The 21,146-nt window shown below is 34.4% G+C and overlaps 3 protein-coding genes across 5 annotated transcripts in view; 2 read left to right on the forward strand and 1 right to left on the reverse strand.

The window, feature by feature from the left end:
* LOC143628193 (L-ascorbate oxidase homolog) overlaps positions 1-17,658 on the reverse strand; it is a 53,800-nt gene extending 36,142 nt beyond the window's left edge. The window contains exons 1-8 of one of the 2 annotated variants that reach the window (XM_077097842.1): positions 17,607-17,658; positions 16,950-17,109; positions 16,723-16,832; positions 15,700-15,970; positions 15,306-15,402; positions 14,783-15,128; positions 13,619-13,984; positions 12,638-12,954 (exon numbers count right to left, since the gene is read on the reverse strand). In XM_077097842.1, coding sequence (XP_076953957.1) covers positions 12,672-12,954; positions 13,619-13,984; positions 14,783-15,128; positions 15,306-15,402; positions 15,700-15,970; positions 16,723-16,832; positions 16,950-17,087 — 1,611 coding nt within the window. In that variant the 5' untranslated portion in view covers positions 17,088-17,109; positions 17,607-17,658 and the 3' untranslated portion in view covers positions 12,638-12,671. Of the gene's footprint in view, positions 1-12,628; positions 12,955-13,618; positions 13,985-14,782; positions 15,129-15,305; positions 15,403-15,699; positions 15,971-16,722; positions 16,833-16,949; positions 17,110-17,606 lie in introns of those variants that run through there. The other variant, XM_077097841.1, reaches the window with a different exon arrangement.
* LOC143628195 (glycosyltransferase BC10-like) lies at positions 1,511-4,218 on the forward strand. Its single transcript, XM_077097844.1, has 2 exons — positions 1,511-2,631; positions 3,901-4,218. Exon 1 carries the CDS (start codon positions 1,511-1,513, stop codon positions 2,618-2,620), a length of 1,110 nt encoding a protein of 369 aa, XP_076953959.1. The 3' UTR covers positions 2,621-2,631; positions 3,901-4,218.
* Positions 8,646-11,232, forward strand: LOC143628187 (snRNA-activating protein complex subunit-like). Of its 2 annotated transcripts, none has more exons than XM_077097834.1 (8): positions 8,646-8,759; positions 8,840-9,026; positions 9,814-9,902; positions 9,981-10,071; positions 10,150-10,254; positions 10,342-10,467; positions 10,544-10,804; positions 10,888-11,232. In XM_077097834.1, exons 1-8 carry the CDS (start codon positions 8,683-8,685, stop codon positions 11,167-11,169), a joined length of 1,218 nt encoding a protein of 405 aa, XP_076953949.1. In that variant the 5' UTR covers positions 8,646-8,682; the 3' UTR covers positions 11,170-11,232. The 2 variants fall into 2 exon arrangements, with proteins under 2 accessions (XP_076953949.1, XP_076953950.1); XM_077097835.1 differs by having other exon boundaries at positions 10,153-10,254.
* Positions 17,659-21,146: the final 3,488 nt, after the last annotated feature.

The following is a 21,146-nucleotide window of genomic DNA, read 5'->3' on the forward strand; positions in this document are numbered from 1 at the left end:
ATATTGGGTCCAAGATTTTTTTTATTATAATCAATTTAAGCTATTGGACGTGAACTAAACTTAAAAACAAAAAAATAAAATAAAAATTAAATAAACAAAAACATATAACATTATGACCGATTGAATTACAGGCCAGTCATTCTTTGGTGAACATCAATGATCAACCATAGGTGAGTGATGACCAAGCCATCGCTATTCAAGGCCGCCTTCGTGGGTACCGACTATAGAGTGAAGTGTGAACGACATGTTTAGATAGGTTCTTCTTTTTTGTGTACTGAATATATAATTAGCTGGGAGTGCCTAGAATATTTGATTTGTATAATATATAATTATTAAGTTTGTTTTTAAATAATAGGAAATACGAAATAGGAATAATGTACCTTGTTGATCAATAAACTCATAAAGCATATATTGGCCAAGTTATCTTTCAAGAACCAAGGTATTGCTTTTTTCAATATCATATCACCAATGGATTGGCGATGCCTCTCAAACGAAACCTTATATCAAATAAACCGTAAAGAGGTGATCAAACAGTTTTTGGTCAAAAATACTATGAAAGCTTCACAAATCATTGACTAGCCGTTAGATATTACGGTATTTGATTGTATTGCTATATTTTTGCTATGTTTATTGTTATATTAATTGTTAGGGTTTAAGGGCTTATTTTTTTTTTTTAATTTCAGCTTGGCTGGTGTATTTAAATTATCGGGGACGATCCTGCTTTAAACTCTGCCATTGAAGTGGATTTAATTATGCCAACATATTAACCCTTTCTGCTAACAAACGTAACCAATTTAATAAGAACGTTAATGTATGCAAACCTCAAAAGAATTTAACAAGCGTGTATAATAAGTGCTTTAAAGTCACACTTTGCATGTATTCAACTCAAAAAAGATGAATAAATCCAAGACATCTAAATATCATTAGAAACTTACATGATCCCGTACTAAAAAACATGATCAGAACCACAACTCATGTCATCATTCATTGCCTTGACGCAGAAGAAATCATGACTACCGAACTCAACACGTCGCCACTAAACCGCCATCAATAGCTACTGCTAATCACTAGTGTACCCAATCTCTACTCCCGACGTATTTTTTTATCACGAATACCGAACTCTAGTTTATTTATATGCGTATATTTTATTTGTTTTCGTTAAAATCATTATTTAACAATTAAACTATTAAAGTTAAATTTTAACAAAACCCACGTTACCTTACTCGTTTTACCTTTATTGAATCCAATCCAATCCAATCCAATCCAATCCAATCCAATCCAAAGCATAGTAAATAAACTTATATCTTTTAATAATTCAAAAAGAAGCAATAAAAATGAATACCATACATAAAATTATAAAAATATCCCAATTGTTTTTATTCAATATATCAAGGGGTTAACATCGCATTCACATTGATGGTCTCTCGCAACCGATCTCATCTCATCTTCTTCTCCACCATTATGCCCAAATTCACATCAACCCTTCCATAAAACCCACATCAAAAGCATCATGACATCTTCATCTTCTTCACATAATCTACCTGCAACCCCATCACCATTAATCCCAGCAACTCTTTTAATCCTACTCTGCCTCCCAGGCCTCTACTACCTGGCCCCACACATCCTCCCTCCGCCCCCGCCGCCGCCCATCTCCTTCCCCGACGAACTCCAAGACCTCACTCTTTTCCGGCGAGCCGCCGCCGCAGAAAACAAACCCACCAAATCCAGACTCGGATCCACCAATTCAAAACCCAAAATCGCATTCATGTTCCTCACCAACTCCGATTTACACTTTTACCCTTTGTGGGAACAGTTCTTTAACCCCAATAATCGATCCAATCGAGATCTATACACTGTCTACGTTCACGCAGACCCTACTGTAAACCCTAAAGTCAACATCCCAGGTGGGGTTTTTACCGAAGACCGATTCATCACCACCGCCAAGAAAACACGCCGCGGCACCGCCACTCTCATCGCCGCCGCACGCCGCCTTCTCGCCACCGCGATTCTCGACGACCCGGCGAACCAATTCTTTACCCTGGTTTCGCAACAATGTATCCCGCTGCACTCGTTTAATTACCTATACGATACCGTATTCGAAACGAATTCGCATCAAGTTGCGGAATTGAGTCAGTTGAAGTACAAGAGTTTTATTGAGGTTTTTTCGGAGAACCCGTATATTCGGGATAGGTATAATGCTAGGGGTGAGAATGTGATGGTGCCCGAGGTTCCGTTTGATAAGTTCCGAATGGGTTCGCAGTTTTTTACATTGACGCGGAAGGATGCGGTGTTGGTGTTGAGGGATAGGAGGTTGTGGAGGAAGTTTCGGTTGGATTGTATTAAGCCGAATTCGTGTTATCCGGAAGAGCATTATTTTCCGACGTTGCTGTCGATGGAGGACCCGGACGGGTGTGCGGGGTTTACGTTGACTCGGGTGAATTGGACGGATAGTGTTGATGGGCACCCGCATACGTATTATCCGAATGAGGTGTCGGCGGAGCTGATTTATGAGCTTCGGCGGTCGAATTATTCGATGCCGTATATGTTTGGGAGGAAGTTTTCGCCGGATTGTTTGGAGCCGTTGATGGAGATGGCGGATGAAGTTATTTTCCGGGACTGACGGGTTTTCGGGTAATCAGTTTGGTTAATTAGTTAAATGATGTTACTGGTTGATTGATCTGATGAAGTAGTGGTTTTAGGTGATCAAACTTATTCAAACATGCAGGATTTGTTACAGAAAGTGACATTTTTTAGGTGTGCTTGTTTGATTCCTTAGGGTGACTAATTTGTCTTCTTGTTTTTGTTTAGATCACTTTTGGTTTAGTCATTTGACTAATGATAAGAATTTGTTAATATTGAATAAGAATAATAATCTTAACTATAATAAAAGTATTAGTGTGTTTGTCTGCATATGCTTAAGTTTTTTCGAACTTTCTAAGGATAAATTGAAGATCTTGATGTTGATTCCCACGCTTAATACACGGATGAATTGCTACATGTGTAAAGATGGTATTTGAATAGGGAATGCTGCTTCTTTTGCATGTTTATTTTCCTTTTTATATCACAAATATAGTTTTGCTTATCACTGTATGTTAATGATAGTTTACAACTTTCATTGTTAGTACTCTTTGCTATTTGTTATGCTATACTGCAATACTATATGATACTATACTATATTGTACGGTTTTCTGAACTAAAGGTGTCGGTGGGAGCAACCTCTCTTTCCTCTGGGACAGAGGTAAGGCTTGCCCATAGCTCTGCTATGAGTAGTATTATACTGGCACGTTTGTGTGTAATCATAGACTCATAGTTGATTAGGTCTGTTGGTTGTCGATTGAGCAAAGATTAGTCGTGGAGAACTCAATATGTGATATGTGTAACTTGTGTACACTTTTCGTATTTGCTACAAAAGAACTCGATTTCGCATCAAGATTTCTTTTGGGTACAAAACTTTTGTACAAAATTTGATGATATAACATTTAATTCAAAAAGATTGGTTGGTTGAAAACCTACCAACCATGATTTTTGAAGTCCAAAAACAACAGGGTATTGTGTGGGCTTAGGGTTGGATGGAGTTGTGCATATGGGCATATTGCACCAAGTAGTTTTTATTGTCAAGGGCGAAAGAACAATTGGTTATGCTTATGCACTTTGAAATATTGATGATGGCTATCCGACAATGAATGTGATATTGAATAATGAGAATAAGATAGTTGTAGTAAAACTAACTGTATACTGCGTATATTGTTTAGTGCTTATATTGACTTAGACGTACATGAATTGAGAGCACTCGCGAGTTGCTTTTTATAGTTGAAAGTAATTTTGAAGATTCAAATGGCCCGTTTTGCATTTAGATGCGTGGTTATATCCTCTTGTATTCACGGTGTCACGTGTATTCAGGGGTCCAGCCGAAGCTAAGTGGTGCTGGACACCTTTTGAAGTTGGCATGTGGAAGAGATATGTGCAAAAGGCACAAGTGTCTGAAATCAGTACATATGTTGTTCAAGCAAATTGTGAAGAACAAGAAGCGTGGTGGCAGAAGACAATGAGCAGTCGTCGGTATTATAACTTTTACCTTTTGCATGGTTCATATGCGGGTTCTTGTTCTATATTACATTTCTTTGACAAAGTTTTGAAGCAAAGTTAACTATTTGCTCCCTGTATAGTATGCCGCAAATGGTTAATGACTTCATTTGCCTTGTTTGTTATGGGTATATTTCATTTGATTAGATTAGATTAGAGATGGCAATATCAACTCAATTGCTTGGTTAAAATCATGGTCTGTAGGACGAATGTATTTACAACCAACTTCAATGGATATACTCCGCCTTAAGTCGGTTGTGTTAGATTTGTATTTAGCATTTCATTTGAGCAACTGTGCCCTGCTTGCGGTGCGCGTATATAATGTATATATGTGTGAACCCTCGGGTGGGCAAAAGTAAAATTGCACTAATTTTGACGTTATTTTACTAATTTCGTGAAAATAACGTTAAAAGTGATGGAAGGTTAATCAGGCATCATGTGGTGGCGTTGATAGCCGAAAGACAAGGGTACATGCACCAATCAGCCGGCGTCCCGATGATTGAGTGTTATGTGCCTTATGTAATATGTCCAAGGCTTGATGCAAAACTACTATCGAGCCGGGGGTCTCACCGGAAGCAGCCTCTCTATCCCCATGGGGTAGAGGTAAGGCTGTCTACATCTTACCCTCCTCAGACCCTACCATAGCTTTGCTATTGGTGGGATATACTGAGTACGATGATGATGATGATGATGATGATGATGATGATTTCATTTGAGCAACCCAAAATGTGTGTGCTATGGATGTTCTATTGTAGTCCTCACATACAACACAATCATAATAAATTCGAAAAATGGTTCCAAACTTAATCTTTAACTTAATATTGTAGAATACTGTATACAGAAGGAAATTTGATTTTGTGGGTTTCATGAATCTTGAAAATCTTGAATAGAAAAGTACAACTTTTTAAACAAATTTCCAGTTAACCATCACAAGAATACAAAATAGTAACAAAAAAAAAATAGTGTTTTAAAGCAAATAAAATAAACCCACATATTATTTCAGCTTTATTCTCTAAATCTTTATTTTTTTAAAGCATGTTCAATAATAGTAGAAAAAACACAAAATATTCACAAAAACAGAGTGTCCTGCATTATATATAAAAAGGCCCTAATATTTGTTCCAAATTATTTCTTCCATTAGGGGTTTCACATGATCACCAAACTGTGCAAATATTAACCACAAAATATAAACAAAATTCCAATAACCTCAAGAGAACAACATTAAGGCTAGATCCCAACACCAAATGAACAAAAACAGAGCATTCTATATTATACAATACACAACAAAAGCTTGTTAAATAAAGATGAAATTGGAACACATACCAGGTGTAAATCGAACAAGATTGATGAAATGTGAATGGAGAGAAGGAAATGTGTGAATTATCGCTATCGAATCTGTGTGAGTGGAGTCTATAAATAGACAAGTGAAGTGATAGACAACTTGCAACTTAATATTGTAGAATACTGTATACAGAAGGAAATTTGATTGAGGCACATGACACATATTTGATATTTCTTCTTCCAAAAGTTGGTTACAAAGTATTTACAGATTTAAAACCCTGGTGCCATAAAACCATTTTATGAACATTTTATGTTTTTTCCTTTTCTTTTTATATGTTATCGTAATTAACGTAATCGATACCGACTTGATTCGTATTGACTCGCCTTCATATCATATAGCACGGTTTTTAGATTTTCTATTTCTTTTAATTATGTTAGTTGACGAATTTATAGTTTGGATTTATTAATGTTAACGGAATGAACGCCACCGATGTCGATAAAATTCGCGTCCACCGACGTCGATAAAATTCGCGTCAACTTGCCACTGCAAAGCCTGAATTTTACTAACTGAATAAATGTTGTTTTAAATTTTAAGTTTTTTTTTATCATAACTTATTTGTGTATGCCTGTTTTTTTTAAATATGTTAATTTGACGAATTTATTTTTTGGGTGTAGTTTTAGCTCGCAACAAAAGCCTTGATTTTACCGTCCCAAAAAACATCAATTAAATATGTTAATTTTTTTTATCACACACTACACAAGTGTTGCTACTATTATTTATGAGCGTTTACTAATTTATTTTTTGGGTTTAGTACAGATGTTGTAACGAACCTGACTGATACTGACCTAAGTTGTGTCACTTTGATTATAAGTTGTATGTGCTCCAATACTACTTTGGGTGTTTATAAAATTACTTTTTGAATTTAGCGTCGGTGCCGTAATGAAGTTATCGTATTCAAGTAGTTACACGACCACAACACGACATGTTTTGCTAGCTAGTTCAAGTTTAAAAGTCAAAATTTGTTCAAGTTCTATATGTAAACTTATTTAACTTTCGTCATCTCAAAAACTTTAAAAACATGGAGGTTTCGACCTTCAAAGGAATTGCAAACAAGCCCTAAATTAATCATTTCCCTCTCGATAAACATAACTGCAACAACCATAGCTTGTAAAAATCCCCTCATAGTAGAGCTACTTATAGGGTCTAGAAAGGATGATATATGCAAACCATACATCTATCCTAAAGGATGAGTAGGTTGCTTCGAGTGAGATTGTCAGCCCTATAAAAGACCTACATAAAAAACATCATACAAAAAAATATATTGCTAGTGTGCTAGTGATGGTTTAAAAACTTTAGAATTAGAAAGCTGTCACTAATTAAAAAATTCATGAAAGAGTAAAATAAGTACTAGATATTATTTTTTTACAAACAAAACAAACTTCCATTAAATAAAACGGTAAAGAAACCATACAAACATAAAAATAAGTACCAGATACAAAATCATAAAACTACACGTAGGCTGAATTGATAGAAGATGACAACAACAAGCAAAGTCTAGCTAAAGGAAGATAAAAATGTATGTGAAAAACCATGGGTGCAGGTTAGCAGGTCCTAGGGGTGGCCCCGACCTCTTCCCTGTTTTTTTTTCTTAGCAGTGTAAATGTATCATTTTTTGGCCGAAAATTTTTACATACGTTGTTTACTTGTTTTTTACAAAAAAATTTAAGGCCGAAAATTTTTATATAGGGTGTTTACTTGTTTTTTACAAAAAAATTTAAGCCCGACCCTTTGTAAGTTATGATTTCTTTATATATATCTAATCCTCCCATTTATGCATATGTCCGAGCTTCGCCCATCCTACAAACCTTAGTCAAAATTGCTTCCCTATGACTATCATGTTACGATACAAATGGTAATTAAGAAGTATACTGTAGAAGAAAAATCAGGCGTGCGTAGAAGACGAAGATAAAGTCTCAAAATCATTCACAGATGTTATTAACAAGCAACTAATATATTTAACCCCCAACACACACGTCACCGTTAGTTGAGTTTGGTATTCCGAAACCCCTAAATTTAAATTTAAACCAAACCCTAGTTATCCGCCAGCCGAAGAACATCCCTACGTACTTCGCCGACTACCTACCCACAGGTAACTAGTCTTTTATTATTCTAGATGTTAAACTAGTTATCCCTAACCTAATATTATTTCATTTTTACAATTGCTTCAACAAACCAACCAACCAACCAACCAACCAACCAACCACTTTCACCTAAATTATTTTTAGGCATTATTATTATTATTATTATTATTATTATTATTATTATATGCCACTGATTTGAGGTTCTTTAACTAGGTTTAGTTTTATTAATTGTTATTGTTATTGCCTCACACTGGCACTTTGGACACTGTGTCTCTTGAAGCTGGTGTATCTATAGGAAACCAATGGCCGATTCTTCTGGTGTTGAAGATGTGTATGCTTCAATTCCTTCTGGCGGTCCTTTATACGTCTTGGACATGGTTGGCCCGCTCACTAGTGTTTCCGAGTTCCGGTCTTGTGTTGAACTTGAACTCAAGGTAACACTGTTCCATTTGGTGATTTTAAGTTTTTGTGCATATTCGGTTATTTATTTGCAACTTTTGTTGGTTCAATGCAGGATCTCAGAAAGGAGCTGTGTTTCGACTTGACCGAAGAACATCGCCATGAAATCTCGTAAGTCGAATAATTTTCATTGGTTATAAGGTTTACTAGTTATTTGAAAGTTTTGTCTTCTTTAGCATTTATAAAGCATACCTGTATAAGTAAAAGTGAAGGATTATGATTATATTTGTATAGTGGAATATAGGCTTGTTAAATATGCAACACTTTAGGGTGTACTGTTTTTTTTTTTTTTTTTTTTTTTTTAATTTTTTTTAGATATTCATACTCATTCCAAATATTTGGAAGTTGTGTCAAGTACTCAAGTCAAAACCTATCATGATAATTATCTGCTAATATGAAATAACAGGAAATACATTCTTTCTTAATGGAGTTTGTGGCAGACCTAGCAACAACATACTTATTTAAGTAAAACCAAGTCAAATGAAGATTGAAGATACAGTTTAGTAAGAAGCAATTTATCAGAATACATGTAAAAGCATGTTCTTATCTGCTTTTCTTCCAACTACTAAAAACAAGTTACATTTGCCCTTTTTGTTGTAATTTGATGTATTATACATGTATTGATACTTGATACATGTAACTTGTGTTTTAACAATATTTGATGCCTTTTACAGGGTTGATGAACTTAAAATCCTGAGTGAGGAGGAGTTGGTAGAAATGGCATTTCAAGCAACACTCAAAGGTGGTAACTTGACAAAAGATTCTTCGCCATCATCAGACGACTGCTCTGATGGGTACGATAACCGCCTAACTAGCGTTGTAATATAAAAACAAATCAATACAAAATCGAGCTAACTGTTTTATTCTGTTTTAGGATATCAAGTTGTAGCGGAGCTGTTGATGCAGATGCTGCGTGTTCAGTAAATTCAGGAACAGATGAGGATTATGCACCTTCAAATGATCTTCCAAAGAGATCTAAGAGAAGCAAAAATACTGGGAAGATAAATGGAAATGCAAATAAAAAGAGCAAAAGATTGGTGCAAAAGGATACAATCCATGAAGTAAGGCTTTTTTTTTTTTTTACTTTACATGGCATGTTAGGGGGTGTAAACGAGCCAAACAGCTCGTGAGCTTCTTGAGATCGGCTCGATAAAGGCTTTAATTGAGTCGAGCTTTAATGAGCCCTAGCCTAAAAATAAGCTTGTTTGATAAACAAGGCCAAGCCCAAGTTTCACTTATCGAGCTCGGGCTGGCTCGCAAGCCTAAACGAGCTTATGATCTATATACTTTTTATTTAATGTATCAGATATATTTGTGTAATAATCATTGTTATATATTGATAAAAGAAGTACTAATATATATAATTAATAACTATAAGCGTAAAGAAGTTAATCAATATACTAAACGAGTCAAGTCCAAGCCGAGCTCATGCCTGAAAAGCTACTCACGAACCAAGCTCGAGCTCGGCTTGATTAAGCCTCTAGTTTTAAGCCACGTGAGATCACATGCTTTGTTAAACAGTTTTTGTCACTGTGCCACTCCTCATATGTTGTAATAAGAAGTGGTCAGAATAATCATTCTACTTGGCTGTTGTTACTTCAAACTGCAGAAGCAAACCTTTTGGTTTCTTATATAAAACACAGCTTTTGGCTTATTTGAGAGATGAGAAAGCTATCATTGTGCTGGTTTGATTAGCCTTTAGAGTGGTTGATGCTATGTTTGCATTTGTATTTATTTTCTGTTTACTTATTTCTTGAACAGTTTCTTGTTGATTTGCTTGATATATTGAAATTGTTTCTTCAATGATTTGTTAACAATTGTTATGTTGTCTGTTGTATGTGTTTTCAGGAAGATTATATGGTTGAAGTGGAGAATGTTGCAGAACTTAAACAAAAACAAGAACAAGATAAATTAGCTGCAAGATTGCATTCTTTTAGGTATGTGTTTGTTATCTCACGCTTCGTGCTATATATATTATATCTTTATTTTGAAATCTTCTATTTTGATTGACCCAGTGGTACGTCGGGGCCTGGTTCATGTGTGGCTCCTTCCTTGGAAAAGAAAGAACCGATGTCATCCTTTAATTTTACAAATTCTTCAACTCAGGTTTTTCATCTTACAGCTTTAATTTTATTTGATTAAATTACCTTACTTTTTATGTTGTATCATGTTTTATATACATAGCAGGTAAAATTAACAAATGCTCGTGAAAACGTACCGCTACACAGTTGTGACATCCTTCTTTGTATAGAGGTCTATAATATTACCCGACGCTCAACACGGGTCAAGGTAAACTTTTTTAAAACCCCGCATTTCATCTTTATATTTTGTTAATAACCATAATTTTAATATCTGTTCTTCTGGACCTTTTTGTAGGCTCAAGAAATCTTTGTTCTTGGGCAGCAATTATTAACCGAACTACGAGACAAATTATATTGTTTGACCGACGCAATTATGAAGCAATCCAATAAACACGATCCATCCGGATACTTCCTCATAGAAGTAAGTTGTTTTTCATTTGTTGTGTTTTTATCAATTATTGTTTTCATTTATTTATTTTGTCATATTTTCTTAATAGGATATATTTTACAATGATTTGAGGGAAGCTAGTGCTACAGACTACAGTAAACCAATACTCAGTTGGCTAACCGAGTCGGAAAAAACCGCACTTAAAAAGTGGGAATGCATATTATCGGGTGATCTACAACAGAAACAGAAAAAAGTTCTAGGTAGTGAAAGTGGGCCCCAATTACCTCAATTTAGAGCCCGTTCAATGCAGACCACACGCTTTTGTGAATTAAGTTTTCGGCTCGGTGCAGGATATCTTTATTGTCACCAGGTAAAGGTTCTATTCATATATTTTTGTTTCTTGATACATACATACAAAACTTTTACAAAGTTGATGTGTTGTTGCTGAGTTAGGGTGATTGCAAGCATATACTAGTGATTAGAGATATGAGATTGGTTCATTCAGAGGATGTGCAGAATCGATGTGCTTATCCGTTGACCGTGTTCCAGTCAAAAGTGCGGTTCCAAAAGTGTTCGTGTTGCAAGATTTTTAAAGCGGTGAAAGTGACGGTGGATGACAAATGGGCTCCGGAGAATCCTTGCTATTTTTGTGGGATTTGTTACTATATGCTTCATTATTCGGATAATAAACTCATTTATGATGAGTTTAAGGTTTTTGATTATATTCATGACTAATTTCAAGAGGATGAATGATTCATTTTTGAAGATGATATTGATGGTGAGCTTATAAAGAATGATGTATGGGCGTATGGCAACTTCTCTTTTGTTATAAACATTTATAGTACTCAGAAGTCAGAACAATACTATGTATTGTTTTAATGTGATATCTAGTTAATTATACAATTAACTCTTCCCCTCAGTAGTCAGTACTATATCATACACAACACTAGGTGTAAGATTCGTATTGTATTTCATACAATGTTAAGTGCAGTTATTCTTATATTTGCAGTTTGTTTTTAAGTACATCCAGAATATTGTTTCATCGTCCTTGTAGGCGGACAACACGACAGTAACGTGTGTACCATGATGGTGAATATTCTTAGATCTTCAGTCAAAAGAGTACCAAAATAGTCCTGGAAAATAGCAAGTTCCAAAAACAATCCCTTGAAAATCATCGGATCCGTGACATTGGTAATATAAATGATGGATTTCAAAAGCCACTAATATAATGACAAGTGTCCCATCCTTTACCTGCCACATGAGCTTTTCCTTCTAATAAATCGGACAAGATATATTTAGTTTGAAAAACATTTCCTCTAAAACCATCTTCCAAGTGTTTTCATCTCTTAAGTGAGATTTCAAAAAATGTTGAATTTTGTGTTTTTTGAAATTCATCTTCTCAAATGAATTTCAAGCGAATTTAGTCTTTTGACATAAAACCCATAACAATCTTCACCCTCATCTTCTTCATCCCACTTTCCGGCCACCGGCACCACCACCGTCACTCCACCGCCGGCAAAAACCCACATCAAAACCACCACCACTCCACCCGTTGCTTGAAAGTATTCTGAGAAGATGAATTTCAAAAAACACAAAATTCAACCTTTTTTGAAATCTCACGTAAGAGAGAAAAACAAGATGGAAGGTCACTTGAAAGATGGTTTTAGTGGAGATGTTTTTCAAACTAAATATATCTGGCCCGATTTATTAGAAGGAAAAACTCAAGTGGTAGGTAAGGGATGAGACACTTGTCATTATATTAGTGGATTTTGAAATCCATCGTTTATATTACCAAATGTCACGGATCTAATGGTTTTCAAGGGATTGTTTTTGAAACTTGCTATTTTCTAGGACTATTTTGGTCCTCTCTCTCTAATTTTGGACTATTTTCAGAATTTTCCCTTTTATATAAATATACTAAAAGATATAGGCCTACAGTAATGTGACCATAATTACATGTCAAAAGATTGAATGGAATAAATTGATTTATTAGATATATATAAGTTCATTAAACTAAAGAAATTGATAAAATGCAACTTGCTGACACACCTATTTTCAGCAGAATAAGCTCTATTGATTCAAACAATAAAATTGAAATGATAAATAATAATAATCATTAATCAGGCATAAAAACAATGTCTAATACTGGTATACAAATATAAAAAAGCTGCAACTCTAAGAGTTGTCAACCCTTCATGTTGACCATCAAACAAGTGAACTAACAAATGATCTACATATTACAAGTGTCGCCCTGCAGCTCGACCACAAAGAAGCACATTTGAAGGGATATCATATTCATTTGCAAGACTCTTAACCGGATCATAAACTTTAAGATAGAACTGTTGACCAAGATACTGTCGATCCCACATCGCTGACCTTAAATTCCACAAACCTTGGTTATCCAACGACACATAAATCACACTCCACGACTTCGGAAACACCTGCACCGTATGTCTTGTAAGAGCATCCACCAAATTATAACTCTTTCTACTTGCTTCTGACCATTGCCCCGATCCATACCTACATTTGTTGCCATGAACGAATTTAGAAAGTCATAAATCATCATATTAAGAGTGCATCTATTATGTCATGTGAAAGGGTTCATCAAATTTGACACCCAACAAACAAATAGATATAAGAAACCAGGCTCTATTATTTAAAATATATTTTTCTCATAAATGTGATAGAACATGGTTTTCTTTAACATAATGATCGCGTTCTGTAATACTTTAAACTTTATATACAGATTTTTTTAAATGTAAGGTTTCTACTAAACAACGGCGTTCTATTTTATTTTTTAAACTTGTTTTAAAACAAATTGTGAATATGCCCTTTTAAATATAACTCGTTTTAAAACAAATCTGGTTTTATCATCAAATTTTGCCTTCAACAAACAAATAGATATCATTAGAAAACAACAATTGTTTAAAATGTGACAGAACTTGGTTTTTACTAAGAAACAGTATTCTGTAACATTTTAAAAAATGTACTTACAACTTTATAGCAAATGTAATAACACCCGGTTTTTACTAAATACTAAGTTTTACTATATATAAAATATATATTTTCTAAAAAATTAATAAAGCCGGTTTTTACTAAATAACAGGATGACTACATTAAACAGCCATCTAAACAGATTTAATATTAACTTGCGTGTAATAGTGATTTATCTATACAAACTTACCCGACGGGCCAGAAATCATAACCATCAAGATGCCACGACTGCATGGAGTCCTCGTTATTTTGGAAAATGATTTCAAGGAAGTCATGAAGTGAGGCTTGCATAACGGATGTAGCGACACGTGGAGCCCCACCATTTGGGGAGGTTTGAATGGCATTTGTGGAATAAACACCGGGGATGTTAAAATAATCAGCTAACTTTAACGGGGTGTCTGCGTTAATGTATGACACCCCGTTAACCGTGTACCGTTTCTTTCCGTTGATAATGGTTTCTGAGTTGCTCAATATCATTGTTTTTGTGGGTGTGATTGTTCCGTAATGGAATGAGCCTTGTGGGTTGGGCCGGGCTGCATTTGATGTCAAGTTCCATCTGAAAGTATGAAAAAGAAAGAATTAATTACAACCCGAGTTTTAACAATTTGGTTATGATTTTGTAAGAGCTAGTAGCACATAGTTGATACAAGGCCCAGACTTCTGGCAAGCTTACCCAAAACCCGAACCTAGGGCTGTAATCGTGCTGAGTCAAGCCAGGTTGGGCTCAGGCTCGGCTTGTTATGTTAACCAGCTGAAATGTTGAGCTCAGGCCCGGCTTGTAAAAAGGTCCAGCGGGCTTGTAGCTTGTCGAGCCAGCCTGGTTATTTGAAAAAAAAAAGTAATCTATATTTTTACACTTGTAATATAAAAAGAAAATTATATATATTATTTTCAAAGTATACATAATGACAATGTATAAATAACAAATGTACCAAATTTATAATTTATATATAATAAGATGTGGGTCACTCTTTTGGGGTTATAATTTATACATATAAAAATTTAAGCTTTAAACTAAACGAGTCACCAAGCGAGCCAACATGCCAGCTAAATGAGCCAACGAGCCGAGATTGCCTTGGCTTGGGCTTGGTTCGTTAAAACCAAGCCGATTTCAAATGAGCCAATGGACTAGCTAAAACGAGCCACGAGCCAGGCTTTTGTGGCTCGGGCTTGGCTCGTTTACAAATCGACCCGGCTTGGCTCTTTTAAAACCGAACCAATTTTGAGCGAGCCACAAACAGTTTGAACAGCTGTACCCGAAGCTCAGAATTTTCAGCTTAACGGGCCATGAGTTCAGCCCAAAAATATTAACCGAGCCCGATGGCCTAACACAAGTATATTCATACTATTATACCTGAATGTTCTAGCTTGTTGCATAGACCAGTCAACTTGGAATGTTGGGCCAGCCGGGACCAGGCCAGAAACTGGCGTTTGGGAACCGGAATAGTGCAACACTGAAACGGATGTAAGGACTGTTTTGGTAAACCGTGTTGATGCAACAATGTAATAGTCTTTTGAAGGTTGATCCAATGTAACAAGAACAGAAACCGATTGACCAACGTGCACGTCGAGCGAATCGTATATGTTTTGAACCACATTCGACCCTTCGACTTCAACTAATTTCATTTTGTGCCCCTGAATCCTAAAGTTGAAAGAAGTTGACAAACCCACATTTGATACTCTGAACATGTATGTTTTACCTGAAATAAGTCAATAAGCTACAAAATTATTACCTTTGACTTTCAAAGTCAAACATACAGGATACCAAATTTAGCACCATATCAGTAACAAAATGTCAAAATCTATAATTTAAAATTAAAAAGGTTGCAAAAACTTTATTTTAGTGAGCACATTAAAGATTGAGATTGAGGATGAACCTTGGTCGCCAGTGAAAGTGTTTCCCGTTTGACCGTTTACTAGAATACCGTCCGGGAAAGCCAGTGATCTTCCAGAATCAAGATTCTGCTGCAAACTCTAAAACAATCAAAAGTATTTTCATCATTAAAAATACATTCAATCAAAGATAATATCATTCAAATCATGACACTGACAATGTTATCAAATTTTAAACCAAGTTTGGCTTTCAAGAGTCAAAAGTATCGTCTTTTATACTCAAATTTAACAAGACTTATAGTAAGACTACAAAACCTCAACAAGATTCAACAACACAAACAAATTTACTAACTTTTGAGCTAAAGATCCAAAACCAATAACTTCAGATTTGAATACGAAGACTCCAAGATTCTATTTGACTTTGAACAAGATTCCCACCTTATGGTTTGACTTGTACCAGTCACCAATAAGTAAACTGAAATCCGCTGCAGGAGTTGCATATGGAACAGGGATACGCGGTCTGGCATATACATTGATAGCTCCAATACCGCCAGCAGCTTTATGTAATGTGGTTGATGGGAAGTATGTGTAACCACCTATTTGATCTTTTGGTTGGAATTTGTATGTGAAGTTGGAGTTTGGTGGGATCGGGCAGTTTGTGCCCAAAACCCCGTCTTGCCATGAGTTCTTTCTTTGTTTAATCCCGTTCCTAAAGACGCAACATTTATGAATATCGAGTTAAAACTTGTGGTACTCAAAAGTTACATATGAAGTATAAATATGATGACCAGATATAAACTCTTAACATGAATGAAATGCTAAAAGATACTAAATTTGACAAAGAACTTTGGTAGATATTAGTTAGTATATCTAGAATAAAAGATCAAATACGAGTCATTTTATTAGGGAAAATCATGTGTTTACAAAAATAGCAATTGACTTTTCATTTTAAATTATCAATTTGTTGACCGTTACATGTGTTTCAATGGCAGGGAAGACCAATCACAACAGAACATGTGGCAACAGAAGACATAACTAGGCACGAGTTGCACCAAGTAGCGCAAAAGTGGCTAAGTTTTGTGCCAGTTATGATACATGCCAATGCGTCATTTTCTGTCAGTCTAATCGGCACAAAATTGGTTAATCTTTTGCGCCAAGGTTTAATAGGCGCAAGACTGGTCAAAGTTCTATTCCTTTTATTAAAATATTTATGGTTTTTTGGTAATGTATTTAGTCAAACATGGTTATTCTAGTGATTTTCCCTATTTTCTTCTAGAGCTTCCTTAATGCAGAGGATTGATTTCTTCATAAACTAAAATGTAATATGCATTATTCAAATAAGAGTTTATCCAACAAAGAATATACACACAAGCTAATAAAGTAATAATACACTAAATCCAATATGTTAGTACTACAGTACTTCGGATTTAATAGTCGAGTTGAGTCGACCAACGGACTCACCATGTCAACAGGAAGGGCTCGTCGAGTTTATTGAAGAGGTTGAGGATGATATTGTCATTTGTGACTACATCAAGCCTAGGACCAGGAAATTGGCCATTGATCAAAATCACCTGCAAAGTTCCAATCATCAATTAACATTAACAAGACCAACTTAAAATCTCACTAAACTAAAACCAAAAATCATAAGTAAATAACACTTAAAAACATAACATCAAATAATCAAGAACCTGTTGAGGAGCACCAAGAGGAGAAGCAGTTCCATATGTAACAGTCCAAGTATAATACTTATAAGGGTCCTCTGCTTTCACAACACTCAATGTGCCCAATATGAAAATCATCCAAATTGACAAGATTTTCTTCTCCATTTCACCAAAATCAAACTAAATCCTGCAAAGATTCAAACTTTTTTCATAAAAATTGTTTCTGCGTTGTGGGTTTCATCAATCTTGAAAAAAAAGGTACAATTTTTTTAACAAATTTCCAGTATCCATCACAAGAACACAAAATAGTAACAAAAAAATTAGTGTTTTAAAGCAAATAAAATAAACCCACATATTATTTCAGCTTTATTCTCTAAATCTTTATTTTTTTAAAGCATGTTCAATAATAGTAGAAAAAACACAAAATATTCACAAAAACAGAGTGTCCTGCATTATATATAAAAAGGCCCTAATATTTGTTCCAAATTATTTCTTCCATTAGGGGTTTCACATGATCACCAAACTGTGCAAATATTAACCACAAAATATAAACAAAATTCCAATAACCTCAAGAGAACAACATTAAGGCTAGATCCCAACACCAAATGAACAAAAACAGAGCATTCTATATTATACAATACACAACAAAAGCTTGTTAAATAAAGATGAAATTGGAACACATACCAGGTGTAAATCGAACAAGATTGATGAAATGTGAATGGAGAGAAGGAAATGTGTGAATTATCGCTATCGAATCTGTGTGAGTGGAGTCTATAAATAGACAAGTGAAGTGATAGACAACTTGCTAGGGTATGGTGTGGTTATATACCTTAATAAGGAAGGTTTGGTTTGAGTGAAGAGTGAAGAGGGTGGGTAAATAAGCCATAAAAAGATGATAGCTGGCAGACAGATATACGCGGTTTCGACTTTCGAGTAATCATTGATTATGTTTCGTAGTTAAACAGAAGGATTCTTGTCTCCATCTTTTATAAAAGGTTGTTTGGATTGTCTTTAATCCTATGGATTTATGTTAGTTCAGATTCAACCCTGTTTTTTGGGTTTTGACAACAGTGAACCCATACAGTGACGGACCTAGAAAAAATTTCACAAGGAATGTCATAATTTCATAGGGGTCGGTATATATATATATATATATATATATATATATATATATATATATATATATGCCTTTAAAATTTTTTTTACGAGGTCGGCACACCCCTACACTCAAAGTGTAGGTCCGCCACTAGGCCCATATGGTTTTTGTTACAAGAGTTATTTGTTGTTTATAATGGGATGAGGGTAAAAGAAATAAGCTTTTTATCGAAATAGTTATTGTTTTAGTTTCAAATTATTTTTAAAATTTTAAAGTTAGGATGACAAAAGTTGTAAAAAGGACATAAACTATCACTGTCAAATGTTATTAACCGGCATATATCAATATTTTCTTAATAAGTTTTATGGCAAGCATTCATTAATATTGAAAAAGGATATACGCTTTTGCACCTTTCTATAAATTATCGTCAACAAGAATTATCATATACTGTTACTCTAAACGTTAATACTCTTAAATTCATTTGAGATAACTATTCATGTATCTTGGAATAATTCACATTCTCACACTTAGAACCATGTGTTTTGAGAAAGATTAATAAGAACATATATAAAAAGTCTTGTTATTTTCTTACTTGTAATATTCAATTTTGGTATAAAAAAGGTACCAAATTTATGGTGGTTAGTAACATGGTGTAATCAAAGGGGGTGCTATGCGTAGAAAGATAAAACTAAAAGAGGTTAGTTGAAATTTACCTGAAACCAAAATTTCCGTAGTTTATGCCGCGTAATTCACATCCATACATTTTACCAAGTTCATGTTGATATAACTTTTTTTATCTTTTTTATTTTTAATATATAACATTCTACATAAGCTTATAAATACGTAGTAATAATAAACTTACTGTTATCTACATTTCAACATAACAAATATTTTTAGTTTATGTGTCTGTTTCGTTTACCATAGAAGTATATAAAACATTATCCATCGTCTCGTTGCTGGCACTCTCATTTCCAACCACTGAAATTGGGTTGCGGCCCATGAAGATATCATAAGAAAAAAAAAATACTAAGTTAGTATACACGTTAGATATTTTGGACCGTTTAACATGTTGGACTAGTTGGCGCATTTTCATGTAAATAGTTGTCTTTGTGAACCAAATTTACGTCATTCCTTTCCTCATGTTTTAGATTATAACTAGTTTTTAGAACCCTCCGCAACCCATAAAACAATGGAAAATGAGTCAATTTTGAACTCGTGATAGACAACATCCAACCACTTTTAAACAGATCAAGGAAGTTACAAATCAAATTAATCACAATGTGTGGAATTGCAAGAAATACAAATAAGAGCTATATTTGACTTTCGATACAAAGGTATCTCACATTTGTTGTCTTCCTTAAATTCATACGAAGGTATCTCAAATTGGTTGTCTTCCTCAAATTCAGGTGCATCCTGAAAACAAGAACAAACACAAAAAAAACAAAATTAAAATTTCAATACATTAATCAGAAAACATAATTCAGAAAAATAAAAAGTTTTACTTGATTACCTCAAATACTCGTCGGTTTCTCTGCACTCATAGCATTCCATTTTGCTGTCATTATTATGCAGCCCACAATCTTATTCTTATCTACTTGAAATATGAGCAAACACTAAGTATACATTGTATGTTTTGACTTTTATAATACAATTATTCATGTACTTAATGTAGTAAGTTTGACCTTAAAAGTAATTTAAAAAAAAACATTATAGCCTTACAAAATAGAATAGTCAGCAACCGAGCAAAGCAAACATGCCTACAAACTTTGATTAAAACTTAGCCGAACTATCACTTGAGCATTCCAACACCAATACAATAGAATTCTTACGTTGCGATAGGGGCGCTAAAACGGTGAAAAAAATTATACTTATAGCCTAAAAGCAGTGGCTTATGAAAACTTTACAATGAATATCCCAAATGCTATATCAGATGCACACATAGCACATAATGCTATAGCCTGGTAACATAAAACAAAGACCACAATATTGTAAATAAAAACACAATGCAAATATGCTATCTGATGTACGTAGAAAGATATGGATGAGTTTGGCTAATCAAATACTTTACACCTATACAGTGAGATACAACTAAGGAGCCACAATCTCATAAATATCTCGACACATGAATACTGGCATTTGATCGAACAACTTATGAGTGAACCATAATAATTATAATGCAGTTGGAAGCAAATCACAAAGAAATCGTTAAGCCAAATTTCTAAGCAAAACTATAACAAATAAACGGAACAAAGGCCAAAATTAGACATTCTGTATGCAATGCTACATAGGCTAAGAGCAGCATCATTCCAACGTTGGTTTCAAACCATCATCATAGCAGGAACAAATTAAGATAAATCAACGGTGCAAAAGGAATCGAATTATGGTCTTGAAGATCAAATATCAAAACCCTAAAGTTTCAATAGGTGATAGGAAGATGACTAAAAGAGACCCAGCTCATCATAGCAACTATCGAAGGTGCCACACATTGTAAGCATAATGTACAGCTAGAATGCACAAAACACTTGCCATGCATAGCGTACTACCAACTATAGCACAAACCCTCCCGATTTTGTAAATTTATAAATAAATAATGTCAAGATCATTTTTTATACCCTTAATAACAAACTGCAATTCAGCACGTGGTATTAAAGTAGTTTTTAAGAGATACGAGGCTTGTGGTGTATATATAAAAACGAACGAGTATTTAAAACTAGTATTTTTTTAACAGTAATTTAAAACTAGCTAGTAACATTCTTTAATCTTTACCATGTTTCTATAAACAGAAGACCTACTTAAAACCTTTTTACAAATTTCATGAGGTGATTTTTTTACATAATAAGAAATTTTAATTTAATTAGTTAATGTAAAACACTCAAAGACTTCATTTTAAAAATGAGAGGTCTTGAGTTCAAGTCTCACAGTTAATAAGAAAATAAACGTTAGCCATATGATTTTCTTACATATGATAGGTTTGCTCCTTAAGATGGAATAAAGATGATTAAATGGGTCAATGATGCGTCAACGATCTGAACGCCCGTTTAAAAGAAAAGGCAAATAAACAATTAAAAATAAAATAATGATTATCTGAAAAAATAAATGCTAAATTTGTCGCGTATAAGGGAAATATA

The sequence above is a fragment of the Bidens hawaiensis genome, unplaced genomic scaffold (assembly GCF_021521415.1).
Source record: "Bidens hawaiensis isolate Kalapana, Puna unplaced genomic scaffold, B.hawaiensis_p1.1 tig00004838_1, whole genome shotgun sequence".
Taxonomy (NCBI): domain Eukaryota; kingdom Viridiplantae; phylum Streptophyta; class Magnoliopsida; order Asterales; family Asteraceae; genus Bidens; species Bidens hawaiensis.

Excerpts from the sequence above, each read along its gene's own strand:
- LOC143628187 (XM_077097834.1), top strand. The coding sequence starts at position 8,683 with ATGGCATTTCAAGCAACACTCAAAGGTGGTAACTTGACAAAAGATTCT. Across the intron at positions 10,468-10,543 it reads CCGGATACTTCCTCATAGAA|GATATATTTTACAATGATTT; the intron begins GTAAGTTGTTTT and ends TTTTCTTAATAG. Across the intron at positions 10,805-10,887 it reads GATATCTTTATTGTCACCAG|GGTGATTGCAAGCATATACT; the intron begins GTAAAGGTTCTA and ends TTGCTGAGTTAG.
- LOC143628195 (XM_077097844.1), top strand. The coding sequence starts at position 1,511 with ATGACATCTTCATCTTCTTCACATAATCTACCTGCAACCCCATCACCA.